The following is a 20,323-nucleotide window of genomic DNA, read 5'->3' as shown; positions in this document are numbered from 1 at the left end:
AGGGCTTCCATTCTTGCTTCAATCTCTTCCATATCCGCTTCCTAACTGACTATCCTCTCCCTGACGTCAACTAGCCGAATTTGCTGAAGAAAGCTTGGCCATTTGCTGGCTAGAAGCGCTTTAGTGAGTCTGTCCGCAAGCATCTCGCTAGAGGGGACATGGACAACCTTAATTGTTTGTCAAGAGACTTCCTGTCAGAGCTAGTGGTTATGGATGTTGACATGTCAGAGCTTAGTTTAAAGTTAAGATATCTCTTTGTTTACTAGTTAGATTATCTGCTTATTGTTACACTAAATTATAATAGTTAAATTAGGCAGCTTAACCTACAGTTTGTTAAGAAGCATTCTTGTAAACATAGCTTCCTTAGCAACTTAGAACAGTGCAAGTAATTCTGCTTTTATTATTAATGTTGTAACTATATCTTGTTTATTTACTTACTATGCAATCTATCTGCTAAATAGTTAAATAACATAGCCCTAAAAGCTCTTCCTATCTAGTGTATTGTCTACAAATAATGCATTGCTTGCTACTATAAAGTAGTCTTCTCCTTCTAATTAAAGTGCGTACGTCTGTGTCGCATGTAGGTACAGGATGACTTAATCAGCTGCATCCTAATAGTTAGATGCGGGATTTGTGAGAAACTGTGTGAGGCGTGATGTAGCAAAGGCAATGTCTAGTCTTGTAGTAACTGCTGCGAAGAGCAGAGATCTAATCTTCTGCTAATATTAATTTACTTCTAATAGGGTTGTAAAACTAGATTGCAGCATAAGTTTAATTCTACTTATAGGTGTAGCGTGCTGCAGGTTCTTTCTGTTAGCTAGCCTAGCTATCTTGTTAATATATAATGCCTATAACAGCTAAATTATTTGTTACTGTTAATTTCTAATAATCTTAACTTCTAAGAACTATTATAGGTCCTTACCTCTTATTAGGGTATACTTCTCTTATAACTAGTCTACTACACGCTGTGCATCTGCTTTAGAGCCTTTTTTGTACGCAACAATAAGGTTGTCTACATAGAAGAAAACAAATATTCTAGCTTTAGTTATGCAGTAGAGTTTATGTAAGACAGCTAAGAACTTAAGGCCTTTAAGAGTTGTTATAAAATAGCGTTGCTAAAGTAGAGAAAAAATTTACAAGCTATATAGTGCTTTTTAAAGCTTTAGTATTATACCTAGTTTCTAATAGCCTTTTAGCATCTGCATGTAGATATTGCGGTTAATTGCTGCATGTATAAACGCGTTAGTTATGTTGTATTATTTAAGCTCTAGGTTAAAGTGTGCAGATATTACTATTAGCATTTAAAATAAGCGTTCTGCTAGGGTAGCAGCGTAGGTATCTTATGTAGTAATGTTTCTCTATTAATTGCTGTAGACTACTAGTTGCGCCTTACATCTTTGCAATCTGTAGTGCTTATTAAGCTTATAGGTGTACACCTACATACAATCTAGAATCTGCTGTCTAGCTGCCTTAATTAGCTTTGTCTAGACCTCTGTCTAGGATTTTATTATCTAATAACTATCTAGGTGTGTTCTTTCTGCTACCTTAAACATCTTATATAAAGGGTGCTCCTTTAGTTACTTTTAGGTTAATAGCAGAGGTAGCAGCTAGCTTCTATAAGGTGTCTTTCTTTTAAATAGCATTTTTATTAATGCTGCTTTATCTAGTGTCTTGCTGCTATGCTTTCCTACACTTCTAAATCTTATGCTAGCTATAAAGGCTGCAGCCTATAGTATAGTCTTTAATAACTTTATTTAGCTTAGCTTTAGTGCTGCTCTAGCTATTAACTGCATAAGTAATGCTGCAGGTGGCAGAGTGTTTAAAGAAGACAGATAGTTATCTCTAATCTTCCTTCCTTAATAGTAGCCTAGTAGGTCTACTTTATTAAAATTTAATGTATTATCTATAGTGTTGTCTTTATAAAATAACTCTATCTTTAGCTAATAACTAGGTGTTAGAAGCTTAATTATTCTAATGTATGTAGTAATTTTCTTTACTATGTTATACATAAGGTTATCTATTAGGTCTTTAGGCTTACTGCTAAAGATTAAGTGTTTATTAAAAATAATGTTACGTGTATAGATTACTTTTACTAGTAGTAGTATTTATACGCAGTAGATGTTTAATAATTAGTACCTAACTAGATATCTAATCTACGCCTTTAGGTCTAGCCTCTATAGCTTAGATTTATTCTAATGTGTGTTATTAGTTATTATAAATGCTTTATAGCTATAGGCTTTTAGATGTGTAAAGCTTAGCTTTTAAATTAATGTAACAACTTTATTATTTAGAGCTACTTATGTAAAGAAGATCTTGTATAGTGTCTTCTAGTTGTTAGCATAGTTTAGCGTCTAATTGTATAGGTATACGCCAGCTTTAGTAATGTATAGCTATATGTCTTATAGTAGGTTAGCATCTAGTTGCATAGCCTGTGACTTCTCCTTATTTACACCCTCTAAGTGTTTAGCTTCTCTGTTCTAGGCTTGTGTATCTAGTGCTAAAGGCTTAATAGTTATTTTATGTAATGCTAGCTAGCGTTTTACCTCTAGTTTTACTGTTATAATCTTGTTATTAGCTTTAATAACTTTTATAGTAATGTTATAATAGTTCTTTAAAAAGAGAATAAAGATTATAAAAGCTTTAATAATTAATTTAGTAGACTTATTATTTTTAAAGTAAAGGTCTTACTAGAGGCTAGAATACTTATTAGTAATTAGCATTTAACTCTACTCTTTTATAATGCTTTATGCTTTATATGCATAGAAATTAATTAATAGTCTTTTACTAAGTCTACTGTTGCTAATTTATAGTGTACAGCTAATTTATTATTATATCTTAGCTCTACTACATAAGTTACATTAGACTGTTATAATTCCTTTAATTTACACCCCCTTAGCTTACTATATAAGGTGTTAAAGTGTAGCTAGTCTAGAGTGTTCTAGACGCTTATGCTATAGCTCTACTAATGCCTTTTATAGACTATGTTTAGTTCTTGTGTTAATTATATATGTATAATATAAGCTTTTTTATAGTAGATAGTACTCTAACACTTATTAGCTATAAATCTTTATAAGATCTCTAATTATTATCCTATCTAAGGCCTTTAAAGTAGTTAGCTCTACTTATGTGTCCTACTAGATTTCTTTTTATTGTAGTAGGCAGAACAAGACTAAGTTGCACAGCAGGTCTAGGCATAGTACAGTGTTATAAAGTACAAGACTATATGCTTAACTATGTGTTCTATGCTTACTTTTTAAGCTTAGTGTAATTAATCTATAGCCTTAAATCTATATGCAAGAGTTTTTAGACTAGATAAAGTTTTTTAGTGTTAGTAAATAATAGTTATAGATCTAATTAAAATTATTTATAATATAGCATGTTAAGCTTAAGTTAAGGATAAATAATTCTCTTAGCAGATATCTATTCTAGTTTAAATTAACTATAGCTAGCAATATAGCTACCTTAACTCTTAATACTTCTTAGCCTTTAAGTTAGTCTTTTTATATCTCTAGCGTAGGTATATGTAAACTCTTTAGGATTAGTATTCTTAAATTATGTCTACACTGCCCTTTTAGTAGGCCTTAAAATTCTAAGTTGTGCTTACGCTTTAATGCTATAAGCTTTTTAACTCTTTTATTTAGCATCTACTAGTCTAGTGCTCTGTCTAGATAGACATAGAAGTAGTCCTTTAGTGCATAGATGTGTTTACATGCAGGACATTTAGTGCTTCTTATTTTAGTAAGTTTCTAGCTTAAGAATAACTTTCTATTATTTTCTTAATAACATTAATGTTAAGGTTTACCTTATTTTCTTAACATTATAACTTCTGCACTACAGGTGTCTCTATTTATGCCCTAGGTAGTTTTTTTACTTTTAGTAAAGTATAACAAGTTATCTATTATAAAGGCAGCTTTATGCTTTCTTATATGTATTAAATAATTTAACATTATATGTTTTTAAAAGCGCTTTATTATTTTTTTTTAATTTATGTTTAGTGTAAACTGTCTACTTTCCTAAAAGGTTATAGACTAATAAGAGGCAACTTTATTTATAGTAGTTAGAAAGTTTTTTGCTATAGCATTAAACTGCGTTGTTTCTAGAACATTTTATGTCTCTGCTTCTGTAGCAGCGTAATTATACTCCGCTAGCCACAGGTCCTATATGCTCGCGTTTTTTAGCAGCTTTAGGGATGCATTATATTAGTTACGCGCGCGTTCTTATTTAAATTAGTTGTTAACGCCTACTGTAGCTTTAAAGTTTATAATCTACTATCTAAGTAGTTAATCTAGGGAACAGCATGTACACTGCAGATGCAGGCTAACTGTTAACTAGATAAGACAATAATCTGTTAGAAGCTTAATTACTCTCTTTTATAATTATGTCTGTTACTCTTGTACTTGTTAGCCTTAATCTTGTAGTATTTAATAGCTTCTTTAAAGGCTCTAACACTGCTTATTAATAGCTTGTTTAGGTGCGTAGGCGTTTTAATGTTAGAGGCTGGTGAAAACTCAGCTATTAGCGGCATCTCTAGAGCTCTTGGTTTGGAGATCATTTGGATGGTCAACTTAGGATCCACTTGCGGCCAGATGCCGTGCGCTACACATCTCGATTGCAGCTGCATCATCCAGGCTCTGTAGTCGGTGTGGTCTCGAAGGACGACTGTCGCGTCTCGAGGAGGCTGGGTGGCCATTTTGTATTGATGGAGGCACTGAGACTCTTAATTGTCAGATTAAAGCACTGTTTCTAGGCTTCCTAAGATGAATGATGGGTTTAGATATAATGTATAGGATGATTAATTAATTGTATTAATTGTGTTTTTTTTTTATTAATCCTTTTTCTGCTCTACTTGTGTTGCTCAGCTTTTTTGTTCTGCCGATCCGAGTCCCTCGCGCACTAGCCCTATGCGCGACCAGCTTGCAACATGCTGCAATTTGCTGCAAAATGCTGCAAAATGCTGCAATTTGCAGCAACATACTGTTCGAGCTTATTGCTCGTACTATGTAGCAGCTTTCGTCAAACGTTCCTCCTGTCTTGACAGTAGGTGCGCATATCTGACACTATGTTACATAATGCTTGTGCGCGAACCTCTGTGCGCAAACATCTAGATATCCCCCTTTTCCTCTATACAGAGGAAAGACAAGAGTAATAGAACTAGAAACATGTTACTCTTACTTTACCTACCTTGTACGCTGTGCACACTGTACACCACTCTTACTCTTGCTACTTAAGTGCTCATACCATAAGCAGCTAGCTGTCGGAGCCTATTCAACAAGAGCAGTTGTTACAGCTTTAGAGAGATAAGGACAGCTAAAGGCAATATAGTAAAGTAATAAAGAGTAGATAATAGTTATGTAGGGCATTAACATAATAGGGTAAGCTATAAGATTATAAAGCTTTAAGCAGTAAATAAAGCTGCCACATAACATAGATTGCATAAAAAGAAGTAAATTTAGGCAGAAAGAACCTTAATAGTTAAGGATAAGGCTTGTCTAACTACTTTAAAGGAGTTTAAAGCGCGTAGTAATAGGAAGAAGCTAAAGACATAAATACACGCTAAAGAAGGTAAGCTAAGTTAAAGGTAATGCAGGCAGTGCAATTAGACTAGGCATAACTTGCGTATGTATAAGTAAGTAGTAGAAGTAGACTCTAAATAATATCTTGTGTTGTATTACTTTATATAGGGCTAAAGTAGGCTGTTTTGCGAGAGAATAGGGTGGTTTTAGTAGGGGCTTGGCAAAAGTGGCCGGGCAACCTGTGTGGCCAGCCAACCCGTTAGGTACGTTAGCTAACTTATAAAGGCTAAGTAATAATAAAAAGTAGGTAATTATTAAGACTATACTTAAGCTATATATATAAGGATTTTTTTTTAAATAGCATTTATAGCTAATATAGCTAATTCTTTATGCGCTAAGTATAATTTAGGCTATATTAGCATAAACTAGCCTAGAATGTTTATAACATGTTATTTAAAGCTTAAAGTAAAGTTTTAAGTATAAGTATAGTAAATAAATATTTAGCTTATAACAAAGCCTATTTTACTAAAGTTGTACATGTTATTATTTTAAAAGCTATACTTAGCTATAATATTCTTTATAAGGCTAAACCTACTTTAAATTACTCTAAGACTTTTATAGAAAGCTTTTTTATAGTTATACTACGCTTAAATATTACTTTAAGCTTTAAATAACGCTTTCTAAATATACTAGGCTTATTTATGCTAATATAGCCTAGATTACACTTAGTGTGTAAAAGATTAGCTATATTAGTTATAAATGCTATTTAAAAAGAAAATCCTTACGCATATAGCTTAAGTATAGTCTTAATAATTACCTACTTTTTATTATTACCTAGCTTTTATAAGTTAGCTATAGAATTAGCTTATAAAAGTTGTCTAGTGCTATAGTTATTTGTTATCTTTTAAAGGACTTTATATTAGCTGTAGCATGTTTCTTTAAAAGTTTTATGTTTTATTTAAAAGCTTAAAGTGTAAGCTATATCTAACATTCTTTTAGCATATTTAAGTAGTGTTGTTAGAAATGCATTAGTATAAAAAAAGTAGTTTAGTAAAGTCTTAGCAAAAGTAAGTAACTTAGGTGTGTAAGCAACTTGCCTGTAAAGTACATTATAAATAGTAATAATTTTATTATTTTTATAGTATTACTAGAAATAAAGTAAGTTATAGCTTTTATAGCTATTAATAACTAGTAAATAGTAGCTGCTAATAGTACACTTCTTTATATACACATTAAAGTCCTTTAACTAGTCTAGACTAAGCTAATTAGTAGTTTAGCTGTGCTTAAAATTATAATAACTTAATTCTAAAGTAGATTTTTTTAATACTAGTTTAAAAAGTAATTACTACTCTAAAAGATAATAAAAGGTAGAATAGCTTACCTTTTAGTATTAATGCTCTAGATAGCTGTTGTCTACTTCTAGTTACCTAGCTAGACTACTTTTAGCTATCCTTATATCTTTAAACTTATAATTACTTCTTTAGTAGATATCTAGCCTATTATAAACTCTATTTTATTAAAGTTATATATGTTATTATTTTAGATGCTATACTTAGCTTTAATATTTTTTATAAAGTTAAACTAGCTTTAAATTACTATAAAAATTTTATAAAAAGCTTTTTTATAGTTATACTTATACTTAAACTTTACTTTAAGCTTTAAGTAGCGCTTAATAAATATATTAAGCTAGTTTATGCTAATATAACTTATATTATGCTTAGTGTGTAAAGAATTAGCTATATTAGCTATAGCTGCTAGCTAGAGGGGAAATCCTTACGCATCTAGCTTAAGTATGTGCTAAATAATTACCTGCTTTTTATTATTATCTAGCTTTTATAAGTTAGCTATATAATTAGCTTAAAAAAGTTATTTAGCATATTAGTTACTTATTATCTTTTAAAAAACTTTATAAATAGCTGTAGTATGTTACTTAAAAAGTCTTATATTTTATTTAAAAGCTTAAAGTATAACCTATATTTAACATTTTTTTTAATATATCTAAGTAGTGTTGTTAAAAATGCATTAGTATAGAAAAAGTAGTGTTGTAGGGTCTTAGTAAAAGTAAGTAACTTAGGTGTGTGAGCAACTTGCCTGTGAAGTACATTAACTAAATTTCTGCATATTCTAGATACCTGTTAAAGAGTTAACAGAGCAGAACGCATTTAATTTCTAGATCGGACGCCTATAGAATCTGACAATGGTTACGACGATCAGCCCATTTCGGCGGCTGCGTGAAAATGTTCAATTGCCTGACCCTCAGACTGGAACTCAGGTGGTGTAGTGACAGTCGCAAGACCGTACCGCACCGGCCCGACTTCGTGATGGAGGACGTGGATCTAAGCTAGAAACTTTTCTGTTTTCATTCAGCACCCCCCCGATTCTGTCTCGGTGCGCTACTATTAGTTAAGCATATTCCAAAACCTAGGGGCTAGATGTTTGCTCAATAGACTCGTCGTTTTATCCACGTGAGGCCTGCATCGCCTGCTTGAGCCTTATGATTTGGGTGTGCTTACCTTTTGAACATGTAGGCCGAAGGACTGTGAAGCTATGTGAGGCACCATAGGCATGAGGAACTGGATTGAATTTTTTGCTAGAGGAGTCCTTTGTAGGAGTCTATATATATGCGAAATAAGTGGGTGAGTCTTGGCAACAGACCATGGTGAGATGCATACGACTATGGTGACGACGCATCCGATCATGGTGACGACGCATCCGACCATGGTGACGACGCATCTGACTATCGTGTGACTACTGCAAACAAGGACTCTACGATAGGCTGCCCAATCAACCTTGGGCTTGGCGTCCATCAATACTATATAAATCATATAGCTCCTCGGACCCTCAGTCCACAATACATTACTCTCATAGCTTGTGCCTGCAAGGTTACAGAACATTAACATGTATTAGACTCCAGCCGTTTAGGCCGAGGTCCTGGCTAGCCATTGACACACTGAGTTTTCTTTCATTGCCCAATTATCGGGCCTTCGTCACCCTCTATCTTTCCTTGGGGATATCCCTTTGGGCCGTTCCACAAAGACATGCATCGCTACGCCAAAGAGACATCACGATCCTTACCGCCCTTTTAGAATTTCAGGAGCAACATTAACGTTTACCAATAGTGGAAACACTGAACCCTCGAACAAGCTTCTTGGGCATCGTTCCTTACCGGCTCTCAATGAATTCACAAACCTTCTCGCATACCCCGCAACGGAAGAGTAACTCTCTTCTCTCTGCTACATGAGTAAAGATGAAATATCAGAATGTTCCATTGCCAGATGATCTGCACGGTACGGCAGACGTTGCTTCTCGCGTGGCAGGCAGGCGCCGGTTCGAAAGTAAGTTGATTAAGGCGTAGTTTTTGAGAAAACAAATCGATTTCTAATTTTAAAACAGTGGGTGACAGTGGGGGAAAAAGTAACAGTGTCTATATAATTTGGGGTAACAAAGAGGTGCACATATGAACTAGGTATTACCGTGACAAGCTCTGAATCGATTGGAGGGGGGACATACAAACTGGAAGCGTCGCGTAGAATCTTGTTTGGAGAGAAAGCGTGGCTGAGACATATATGTATACTGACAAGCCAGTGTCTGTTGATAACGGCATCCCTTGCCAGGGAAATTTAATTGCAGAACCTAATTTAAGTGTCGTTAGGTCTGTTGGCGTATTTTATATCTCACCTAACTTTAATCCAAGTTCATGCAATCTGTAATGGCCCGTAGTGGCACGTTTTCGGCGTAGGAATAGAGATTGAATTAGAACCGACCGCAGATTAGCACTCGGAAAGGACTTGGGAGATATTAGGAATTAATTTTTTAGACGTATGAATTACGAGATTCGCGCTATCAAGTCTTCCCCTTTTTCAGCCTTAGTCATGCTTCGCTGGCCGGAATACACTCAACCCCAATATCTCCTTGAATATTGTCACATACAATCTCAGGCGGAGATCCAGCAGGACTTGTGATGTTGATATTCTCGAGGTGAATGCCACTGCATGTTGCCCCGGGAGAACACGTCAAGTCCGCGACGACTCGGCCTTCTTTTCCACTGCTCGTGCCATAGATGTTTAGGAAATTGACGTTGGTGATGTTCACCTTGGAAGGATACGCCGCGCACGTTGTCTCGTTTATATTAAAGTAGCACTGGTCAAGAACCACTGGATTGTCCGTATTCTCGATGTGGATGTCTTTATATGTGATGTTGTCGATGTACCCATATCCGACGGATGGCCCTGCCCAGGCTTTCAGCCTGGCGCCGTTTTGGCCGTTGAGTAACGTCACGTTTTCGATCCAGGCGTTGGAGATGTAGTCTTTGACACCGGCATACTGGCCGATACTACCCATGCTGACACCGTGAGTACCATTGCACCAAAGATTGCGGACGAGGATGTTGGTCGTGTTGGGTTTCGGGCTAAAACAGTCGTCTCCGACATTGACGCGTGTGTTCGTTACCGTTAGCCCGTCGACATTGAGAGAGTCAAATCCGTCGGTATTTTTGGGGAGGGACTATTAAAAAGTCAGAGTTGGACCCTGCGGAGGTGGAATGAAAACCTGCTGAAGCATTGGTTGAGACTGCATCGATGTAGATGTTGTCAAAAACTACGTTCTTTGTGCGGACCATGAATGTTGTCCAGCAAGGCGAATCTTTCAAATGAAGACCAGTGACCTCGACATTTGTAGCATTGTCAGTAAGAAAGAGGATGGGGCGGTAGTATTTGTTATTCGGGTCGAGAATCTCAGCGCCAGAAAAGCCGTCCCACCATGCCTGACCATTACCGTTGATGACGCCGGAACCGTAGATTTTAATATCTCTGGGTAAATTTTAGAACAGCAACGATTGTCATGAGTTTGTTAAACTCACTTTCCGCCCCAAACCCAGAAGGTGATGCTCTTCTGGAAGTCATAGTAGAAGTTGTTGGCTTGCCAGTACTTAATGTCGTTTGTGAACTGCGAGAATTAGGCTTACGATTATTTCTTCATCCAGGAAAGCCCACCTTCAGCTCTCCATCTAGCTTCACGTACACATCCTTCAAAAATGTCAAGTCTAACTTCTTCCCAATCACGTATTTCTTCCCCTTTTCCAAGTGGACAAGGCCTCCATGGTTCGCCTTCTTCATTGCCCACAGGAAGTCATCGCTGATATCGTCATGGTCATTCTTCGAAGACCGAATTGTAATTTTCTTTCGATCCTTTTCTAATGCATTACCCCAATTGTCCTTTTCTTTGTGGGAATACGATAGGCGAGAGAGAATTGGCCTCGTAGACCGGGGTAGAGATATGGATGCACCGATAGGAACCAAGTCGTCCTCAATCAATGTGACAGAACCAGACACCAGAGGCGCGACGAGGAGGAGGAGGCAGAGCTTCATGGTGGCCAAAAGCTAGGTGACACACGAAACTGGCACCGAAAAGTGGAAGCGTGACTAGAAAGCTTGGAGTGATAGCGGAGGAAGGTTGCGATATTTACGGTGTGAAAGGAAAGGGCTTTATGTCCTCCAACCAAGAATGCTAATTTCCGAGTTGTCATTTGAACAAGGCAGGAGTTTTTCCGTCTTGAACCGGGTTGGCGGTGCCCACCATTGTGGATCGACTCCACAAACGCGGGGTCCCGAAATAAGCTCGTATGCCACGAGCTCCAAGTGTCCCAAGCTTCCCCAGGATCACCATGAAATTCATTCCTGGGAACGGTGTTCGTGCCTGTTTGCCTAGCGCGAAACGCTATGGTTCGTGGATTTGGGTTAGTGATGAGATTATCCGCGAATCGGAATTATAGTTATACTAGGCCGAAAACAGAACACCCACCCTCTGACGACTTTGAAAACTACGAGCAAAATGGGAGAGGTTTTCGTAACATGATGCATATTTACCCAAGAAGACCTACATGCGCTCCTGATTCCTCGTGACCCTATCTACACATACGCCAATATAGAAGAGAAATTGGCACAGGTAGAGGTCCAAATCGTTGGACGACGAATATTTACCAGAACTCTAGCGAAGAGATGAATCGCTTCGAGATATTGGCCGTTATGGGATAATGAGACCACATTCTATGTTAGGAAAGCGATCGTTGGTTCCAAGCCGTGGCCTCTCTACCAACACTCAGGCTGCGTGGGATGAAGCCCCCACTATGCGCTGTGTTAGGTCCAACCGCCTGGGGTATGTTAATGTCTGCTTGTTACTTTAAATCATCTTGTCTCCCCGAGTTACAAGACCTTAATATGCGATGTGACGGCACCGACCACCAGTAGGCCATCTCGTTGTAACAATAGAGACCCATCTGGGGGGCGTTTAAGGAGAGCGTGAGAGGCTTGGAAAAGGTCATAGTTACTGATCATAATTCTTTGCGGACGGCTTTGAAAATGCCAGAACAGTGGGTGCCTTCAATCGGCGGGGAAGAACAGGGTTGTTGGAAGAAAGTTCAACGCTGCTGACTCGGCACCACCCTTTGCATAACGCTAAGCAACTTCAGACATAGAGGCGGGGAACTGGTTTTCCGTGTGGCCCTCAAGTTCAAACTCCCCTCTCCATAGCAAAACAGGTTCCACGATCAATCGGTGGTCACTCTTCTAAGGGCAAGAATGCCTGGACCATGGGCAGATATCTGAGAATCCACCAATGCACCGTACAGTCAGCATGATGAAGAATTTCCAATAATCCTATGCTCTATAGGATACCAAAGGACCCAAACTCGTGCTCAAGATTTCTGTTCTCATTTCAAGCGATATAAAGTGACAAATATCCCACAAGGATACATTAATACTTGCTCATATGGTCGACACACGTTCCCACAATGCTAGCGTCTAATTGCCCGAACACATCGAGTAATACATCACCTCTTGAGGGAGTGGTTTAAACTTGAGTAGCGCCTTGAATATCCCTTTCCACGCGCCGAAACGCCGCAACGGCGCAGTTTACGTGTGGGGGATTGTCAATTGGTTCGGAAGAACGGTTACGATGACAGATTGGGTGACTTACATCCTCCAGCTAAATTCTTTTCATTCTTGCGGAATGGACAGCATCTAAGTAGGTCATCAAAATAACCTTATGCGCAAATTTACGCTAAGGGAATGCTTCCAGGCCTATCTCCAACTTGCCTTATTTAATTATTGCAAGTGCGAACTACTGGGTGTGGGCTACATGAGATATCACGTATGGATTGCTCTGGTATCTGAACAAAAAACGTTCACACCGAAAGTGTGTAAATCCATTCAATCGGGACTTTCTGAAATACTCAGGATGAAGCGGCAGATGCGGAGAGGAAGACTTGGGGTGGGAGTTGTTAGAGACAGTACAAGAGTGGAAGGCGGTTGCAAGGAGCATCCCTACCTTAATACTCGGCTCATTTCAAGACACGGCCAGCTTGTTGAGATCGAGTTATCTACCAAAATTACTTCATTCGCTTTACTAGCGCTCTGAACCTAATTGAAGGGTCAGATAACAGAGTAACCCGATTCCATTCGGAGGGGACAAGTATTGAACGAGATCGCATTGGACTATGAAGGGCGCTCGTAGACAGCGTATGTATAGTTTAGGGTTAAAGATCAATTGGCGATGCTCCGGGCCTAGCTCACTCATTCACTCCGTATAAACGGTCATCACATTAAAACCACATCACCGGCTCCAGAAATAGCCGAGGACACAGGTCAAAGAGCAAGTCGTAACGTTTTTGAACCGTACGCTAGGGGCCGAGAGGGAGCAAGGACTGGACAAGAATGCTAAACATAGGGAACAAGAAGTAGACTGACATGCAATGAACGGGGGTACCTACTCTCAGAAGAAAAACAAGTCCTAACCCTATCCCAACTCTAATCTAGTCGAAGGAAATATAGTACCAGCAAAGGTGGGCAAAACCGCGAACTCTTCCGAACTCCTTATAGAGAGCCAAAGTCGAACCCACATCCCTAGAAATGAAGAAATGATACCCTATTACTTCGTAGGCAAGAAGCATTAATCCGGCTAGATCGCAAACTAGCCTTCACGGCTCGACTCTGGTCTTTCAATTATAAGTCTGCTAGTCCATCATTCCTTACGGAATTTCTTCGCGTCGCCGATTGAGGGCAGTGTGGCGTCCGGCATTCTAGGTCATCCCAGAAGAGTTAGCGGTACAGTATGTTGTAAGCTTGTCAACGAGGGTAGTTCATAATATTCATTGAAAGCGCTGGCGGCAAAGCAGGTGGGCCAACAGTGCTGATTTCGAGATTATGGCAACGATACTCGAAGAGTTTCAATCAATCGCGGGAGGGCTAGCCATTATTTTTGCTGTTATCTTGGGCGTTATTTTATCCGTTTGCTATTGTTCTCCTACATTTACACACCTTCCCAGAACAGATGAAGGGTGAAAGTTGGATATTATGTTGAGTCTGTTGCTGGGAAGAGTGCAAAATCCTACCTTCCCATCCTCTTCCTTCGTGCTTGGATTTTCGTGCGGTAGGGCTAAGTCGTTCCGATTCCGGTCATCTATAGTCAGACATTGTTCTATCTTTGACCTGAACATCCCCACCGCTAGATAGGGTATAATACTGACCCCGATCTTGGTTACAGATAGAGGAAATTCGCAATTATGGATGTGGTGTTAGCGTCGGTGGAAGAACTGTGCCGAGTATTGCCCCGCATATTAGGATTCCCCTGCGGCCGGAGTTGTCACGTGATGTGTTTTGTCTTTCACTGAGTACATTCAAACACATCAGGCAATCCGGATTGCTGATAGGCGACGAGACTTTTCGCGAACTTTGGGGATTTTCCAGGAAGTAACCCGGCTAGTGTCAGCATTCATGCGCTGCAGGTCCCAAGCGATCAGGCAGTTCTCGGTTCCTGCATTTCATTGCTCCGATTGCAGGGAAAATCCATCATGCGCGATCTTTACCCAAATTCTGACCCCCGCAATTTAGGTTAGTTCATCTCCTATGGCACAGCTCGGTATGCTTTACCCCGAAATTTCTTGCGCATCGATATTTCCATATAAGACACACAAGAAACATCAAGTGGTCGGTGAATCTTGGAATGCAGTGATCTTGGATTATTTGGTCATCATCGTTGAAGATGCATATTTCGGTGGTCATCACCGCATGTGCCCTTTTCGGCTACGCTGTTACCAGTCCGATACACCCGGGAGCTGAGAGGAAGAGCTTCCTGAAACAGGTTGATAATTCGACTTGGATCATCGGAAATAGTATCTGGAACGTTACTCAAGGGCGGCAATATGCGACCAAGCTGTGGTATCGGAACAAGGACCTCGTTGGAAAAGCCGTCGGGCACTACGTGAGCTACAGTGCGCACATGATGTCCCCAGGTGCATAACCTCCGTCACTAATTTCTCATAGATGGCGCTCAATCCGACTTGAACTGGACCTCCGCCGCTGTTGTGGAATCGGGACCCGACTTCATAAATGTCCGCTTCACGGCCCGTGAAGGCGACTTCCACTGGGTTGTATACGATGACCTGGCAGGTGCCTACCAGTACTTTGTCAACCGTAATCTTCCTGTGCTAGGAGAGTTCCGAACACTTTGGAGGCTTGACAATAAAACCTTTCCCAATGGTCGGACGAACGAGAGAGATGGCATGCTGCCCCGGCTTTCCGAGTACCTCGCCGCAACGAATGTTCAGGATGAAACGTGGCAAAAGTCTGACGGGACGTATCTGACAAAATATGACTGGAGCGCCTTTATCAAAGAGGTAGATTTCTATGGCGTGTATGGAGATGATGTCGGAAGCTGGTATTTTCACCCTGGGAAGGATTACATCAATGGGAACCATCTGAAGCAGGAGCTCATGGTATGTTATTTCGGTTGCTCGTCTGAGTTACGCTGATAAGAAATATAGATTCATCGCGAGAGTAAGACTGGCGATGCGGTGCAGCTCAATATGATTCATGGTACTCATTTCCAGGCTGTGTCGAGCGATGCATTCCCTGAAGGCAAGACCTGGGGTCCGTGGCTGTGGTACCTCAATGGTGGATCAAAAGAAGATGCTGCTGGTCGAGCAAAACAGGAAGAGCGGGCGTGGCCGTATAAGTGGGTTACGGATGCCTCCTTCCAGTCTCGAGGTTCTGTCCGGGGCAAATTGACGCTGAGCGATGGCCGTCCGGCAGCAGGAGCTGCGGTGTTCCTTGGAGATAATGCACCGAATAAGACCACACTCGACCAGGGACGGAACTACTATTACACAACCTATGCGGGGAATGACGGCTCATTCCAGATTGACAATATTAGGAGTGGTGAATACGGATTGCAGGCGTGGTCTAATGGAGGAAGTATCAGTGATGTTACGACTGCCGTCCTCAAGAACAATGTTGTAGTCGGGAAAGATAAACGAACGGACCTAGATGCTATCGTTTGGGAGACCAGCAACGTTCAGAAGCGCATCTTCCAGGTCGGGGAATTTGACCGCCAGACCACTGGATTTAACGGTAGTGGTGGTTTCCAGCATGGCCGGATTGCAAAGTGTCCAAGCAATCTGACATACACAATTGGGGTTTCCCGAGTCGGAGATTGGTGTTTCGGGCAATCCTCACTTGGAACCTACTCAATAAATTTTGATTTGTCCTCGGTTCCAGAAAATGCAGCACGGGCAGTGCTGAAAGTTTCGCTTGCTGGGTTCTCCGGAGGTTCTAGTGCAGATATTCTGCTCAACTCAAAGCGAATTGGAAACATTACAACAGGTAGTGCATTGCTACCGACTAGTCAAGATACGTACCGATCAGCGACAAGAGCAGGAGAGTGGCATTTGTTAGAGTATCCGGTAGCAAAAGAAATTCTGAAGGCAGGGGCGAACCAGCTGGGGTTTCGGGTGACGCAAAGCACGCTCTGGAGGGGTTGGCTTTGGGATTCAATAGTCCTAGAGTGGACTTAGTATAATAAAGTGCGTCTATACTCGGAACGCGACGGAATGAGAGGCTAGTGTGGAGATATTCATCCCGATATCAAAGTTGCGTGGAATTCAACTACAAGTCCCGGTAAATTGATATGGGACGCCGCCGTAAATGGTAAGATGGGGATTGGAATGGTCGCACCAAATCGGTTGCGAGTTGCCATTAAATCCGTTTGCCGCAATTACTTTCTCGTCTGGGACTGGTCGTCGCACCCCATAATTGCATCCCACCTCTTCCCGGCTAGCAATACGATACATACATGCGAAGCAACCAATCTCATCGCTACCAAAGCATCAAGCCAACTCTACCCTCACCCTCTCCCCAGTTTTAAAATTCCATCGCCACCCGTCCTGCCTCCACCTCCAAACGAGATACGCTCTTAAGTCCTTATCCAATGGTACAACTCTCTGCCACTCCGGCTCAACCTCCCCCTTCCCTTCAAACCCGTGGAGTTGATCCCGAAAGAATATTCGAAAACCATCAAGAGCGTATGGGCCAATTCCAGGTAAATGTGCAATCTCCCAGCCCTCGCGCTTATCGTTTGGATCAAGTAGGAGTCCATTCTTAACGCCTTCTCCGGAGTTGGGGTAGTCGCGTCTTCCGTACCTGCGTTCCGCGCAGGGTGGTGAGCTTACCCATGCTTGGGCGAGGCTGATGAGACGGCGTGCGCGGATATTGTGGAGGCCGAGGCAATAGATGAGGGCTGTAAGGTCTGCGACAGAGGCTTTAGCGAGAGCTTGCGGTGATGGGTACTGTGTAAGGAGGCGGAACACAATTGGCCTTCTAGCTCTGGCTGTGGTCTGGTTCCAGAGAATGGCCCGGATAACTAGGGCAAAGAGGTCGGCACGAATGCGCTCCTGTATGAGGCCAAAGCCTGGAGGTTGGAGTTGGAAGGCGAGACCGCGTGGAGTGGGCATCTGTGAGAACGGATCAAGGTTGAAGTCGGGGGACCTAAGAACTGTATGCTTGCGTTTTGCTCTTACGAGATTTTGCGTTAGCGTTCGGGATCGTTTTTGTAGTAGAGAAATGGCAGTGGAGCCCTGGGGAGGAGAGAGAAGGGCGAGGCGGTGCATTGGGGCTCGATTTCGTTCTCGCAAAGGTATGGAGACAGTTCTGACTTCGCCTTTGACTTTGCTTTTGTCTTAGTCTTTCTCTCCGTTAATGCTAGCGATGAATCAAGGGATGGGGACACGGTGGGTGCTGCCTTCTTCTGAGTAGCTGTCTGTCGGCCAGTCTGCTTCCGCGCTGCTAGCCTTCGGATGCCTCCGCACAGGGTCGTACAATCAGACAGGGAATTTGTGAGCTCGACGAGCGTGGGCTGGACGAAGTCGAGAAGCGAGCTAAGAACCCTTGCGATTGTGTCCAGACGCTGCGAAAACGTCTCTTCCCCTGACGACACATGTTCTCCAACAATGACTAAATCGGGAGCCCACCCACCATCCTCCAGGGTATCTGCTCTTCTCCGTTTCTTTCGTTTATGTTCCAGGGCCGCATCGCGGGTATTGTGTGCACGAGATGGCTGCTATATTGGTGAATGGATAGAGGTAGCGCCGGGCTCGATGGATGCTGTTTCACGCTGAATAGGCACTTGGAGTGCTGAAGTGCAGTGGGCATATTTACGGCCGTTTTTAGTTGACGTGCGGGGAATACAGGGGACAGCTAATGCTAGCTCGGTTTGTTTGTGGCGATACTTTTGATGCTTTTTGGCTTTCGGGGGGTCACGATGGATTTCTTTAGCCTTACGCTTTGTACCTGCCATAGTGAACAAATAGGGTGATTGTGGGTGCCGAAAATTCACGCAATCGAAGAATATGGGGTAGGCTGCTCCCACGTGGCTGGATACGGCGCATTGTGCTGGAATCGAGCAAATACGCGCACCTCTGGTCGATTGCCCTCACGTGAGACTGCTGACGCTTCTTCACATGATCGGAAGTACTATTTATGACGAAATTACAGAGAAGATAGTCCTAAATAGAGGTCAAACATCAAACCACACCCTCTTACTGGACCGTAGACTCAGCGAGCTGCTTGGGAGTTTTTATATTATACTATAGAAGGGACTGGTTTCTAGTAATTCCCACCAAGACACCATAGGCAACCTCTTGGCCGAAAAATACACCCAATACAAATATTTCTGATCCCCACTGGGCGTCCCTACCCAATTGCCATCCACCGCCGCGAGCACCCAATCCGAATAAAACACCGCAAAGCCAATAAGAAGCGCGTATGCACCTGGTATTGCAGATAGAAGTGCCGTCCACTCGTACGCTTTGTTAAAAAAGTACCAGTAAATAGAAAGACAGGACAAACAGACGAGAGCGATCATAATGCCAGTGAAGATGCGAACGGCTTTGTTGTGAGGAAAGGTCTGGTGCACGATTTGGAATAGACCTATTAGACCGATAAAGGAGCCGAGCCAGTACAGAGAGGCTTCGAGGAGAGAATTTTTTATTATACCTGACTGGGGCGGCGACCCGCGATGTTGATGCAGCGCCATAGAAAGCCCGGCAATGTTAAGGGAGACACTTAATGTAAGTTTCCAGAATGCTATCAACACAAACTGCCAGTTGTTACGACAGCTAGCCATTGTAAACGCCGTCAGGACAACCGTGACCACCATGGATAGAATACATATCAATGCATCAAGGCGGCTATGCGAGATCTTGCTGAATGGCCAGAGAGGGCGTCGCCGAAAATGGAAACATAGCATGGTGTAGTAGGTGAGAGCATGAGAGACGAAACCAAGACTACCATATGGGAGAGAGTAGCATTTCAGCTCTTCAGGTAGAGTGGTGCCTCGTCCGGGGAAGAGAGTTTCGTGAAACCATTCCGAGGCGGAAAGCGGCGCTGGATGGGCGTGAACGAAGGCTGGAAGTGGAAGAATGATTGCGAAAACTGAGGTTTGGACAACGGATTCCAACCGATAGAGCATATTGTTTGTGTGAAAAGACGTCGCTATACGTTGCTTACTTCCAAAAGTCAAGAATGTTTTACCACAAATAGAGGCTGAGCAGAGGTTTTTTTTTTTTTTTTTGAATATCTAACGTCCCTCACTGCGTAGCGAGAAACACTGTGTGCCGAGAAAAATGAGGGGTACTTTGACTTTCAGCAACCAGAAAGCCCATGCGCACGACAAATATTGCTATAATTCTCCAAAAATAATTTGCTGTAACGTACCTAACAGGTTGGCCGGCCACACAGGTTAGCTGGCCACTTTTGCTAAGCCCCTACTAAACTCTACCTATCTACATAATGCCTTAACAATAACACTAGATTAAATCTTCTAAAGAATATTAGATATAGCTTACTTTTTAAGCTTTTAAATAAAACTTAAAACTCTTTTTATAACATACTATAGCTATTTATAATATTTTTTATATAACACTAAGTAATTAACACACTAGATAGCCTTTATAAGTAGAATACTAGCCTAAGTTAAGAAATCTAACTAAGCTTAAAAAAAAGTAGTTATTAAGTATATACTTAAGCTTATTATATATAGATTTTTTTTAAGTTTATAGCTATAGCTAATATAGCTAATTTCTTGCGCGTAGAGTGTAATTTAGGCTAAGTTAGCTTAAACTAGCCTAGTATATAAGTTAAGCACTATTTTAAGTTTATAATAAAGCTTAATTATAAGTATAATTATAAAAAAGTACTTTATAAAAATCTAAAGGTTATCTAAAGCTAGTTTTACTTAGTAGCTAATATAAAAGCTAAGTATAGTATTTAAAATAAAAATATATATAACTTTAATAAGTTAAGCTTTATAATAAGCTAGATATTAACTAAAGTAGTTATTATAGCTTTAAAAAAATAAAAATAGCTAAAAGTAATATAGTAAAGTAATAAAAAGTAAATAATAGTTATTTAAAGTATTAATATAATAAAGTAATCTATTTTACTTTTTATTATTTTTAAAAGCTACTATTACTTTTTTACTTA

General features: G+C 40.8%; 5 protein-coding genes across 5 annotated transcripts; 2 read left to right on the top strand and 3 right to left on the bottom strand.

The window, feature by feature from the left end:
- Positions 1-7,710: 7,710 nt before the first annotated feature.
- Positions 7,711-8,845, top strand: BDR25DRAFT_397524 (uncharacterized protein; the record flags this gene model as incomplete). Its single annotated transcript, XM_033698510.1, has 8 exons — positions 7,711-7,752; positions 7,801-7,843; positions 7,881-7,901; positions 7,984-8,016; positions 8,068-8,118; positions 8,178-8,314; positions 8,359-8,499; positions 8,550-8,845. The coding sequence occupies 8 exons, from the start codon at positions 7,711-7,713 to the stop codon at positions 8,730-8,732; spliced, it is 651 nt and encodes a 216-aa protein (XP_033539485.1). The 3' UTR covers positions 8,733-8,845.
- Positions 8,846-9,383: 538 nt separating this feature from the next.
- On the bottom strand, positions 9,384-10,907 carry BDR25DRAFT_386313 (glycoside hydrolase family 28 protein; the record flags this gene model as incomplete). Its single annotated transcript, XM_033697993.1, has 4 exons — positions 10,505-10,907; positions 10,372-10,457; positions 10,066-10,321; positions 9,384-10,016 (listed from the first exon to the last, which is right to left on the bottom strand). Exons 1-4 carry the CDS (start codon positions 10,877-10,879, stop codon positions 9,384-9,386), a joined length of 1,350 nt encoding a protein of 449 aa, XP_033539484.1. The 5' UTR covers positions 10,880-10,907.
- Positions 10,908-14,358: 3,451 nt separating this feature from the next.
- On the top strand, positions 14,359-16,359 carry BDR25DRAFT_330136 (rhamnogalacturonate lyase-like protein; the record flags this gene model as incomplete). Its single annotated transcript, XM_033692506.1, has 4 exons — positions 14,359-14,398; positions 14,623-14,778; positions 14,831-15,282; positions 15,331-16,359. The coding sequence occupies 4 exons, from the start codon at positions 14,359-14,361 to the stop codon at positions 16,357-16,359; spliced, it is 1,677 nt and encodes a 558-aa protein (XP_033539483.1).
- Positions 16,360-16,671: 312 nt separating this feature from the next.
- Positions 16,672-17,295, bottom strand: BDR25DRAFT_248393 (DNA glycosylase; the record flags this gene model as incomplete). The annotated part of the gene is made up of 1 exon (XM_033685972.1): positions 16,672-17,295. One exon carries the CDS (start codon positions 17,293-17,295, stop codon positions 16,672-16,674), a length of 624 nt encoding a protein of 207 aa, XP_033539482.1.
- Positions 17,296-18,416: 1,121 nt separating this feature from the next.
- Positions 18,417-19,355, bottom strand: BDR25DRAFT_386309 (uncharacterized protein; the record flags this gene model as incomplete). The annotated part of the gene is made up of 1 exon (XM_033697992.1): positions 18,417-19,355. Exon 1 carries the CDS (start codon positions 19,308-19,310, stop codon positions 18,417-18,419), a length of 894 nt encoding a protein of 297 aa, XP_033539481.1. The 5' UTR covers positions 19,311-19,355.
- Between the last annotated feature and the right edge of the window lie 968 nt (positions 19,356-20,323).

Source organism: Lindgomyces ingoldianus (assembly GCF_010093535.1).
Source record: "Lindgomyces ingoldianus strain ATCC 200398 unplaced genomic scaffold BDR25scaffold_79, whole genome shotgun sequence".
Lineage (NCBI taxonomy): Eukaryota > Fungi > Ascomycota > Dothideomycetes > Pleosporales > Lindgomycetaceae > Lindgomyces > Lindgomyces ingoldianus.
This window is presented reverse-complemented; position numbering and strand designations above follow the sequence as displayed.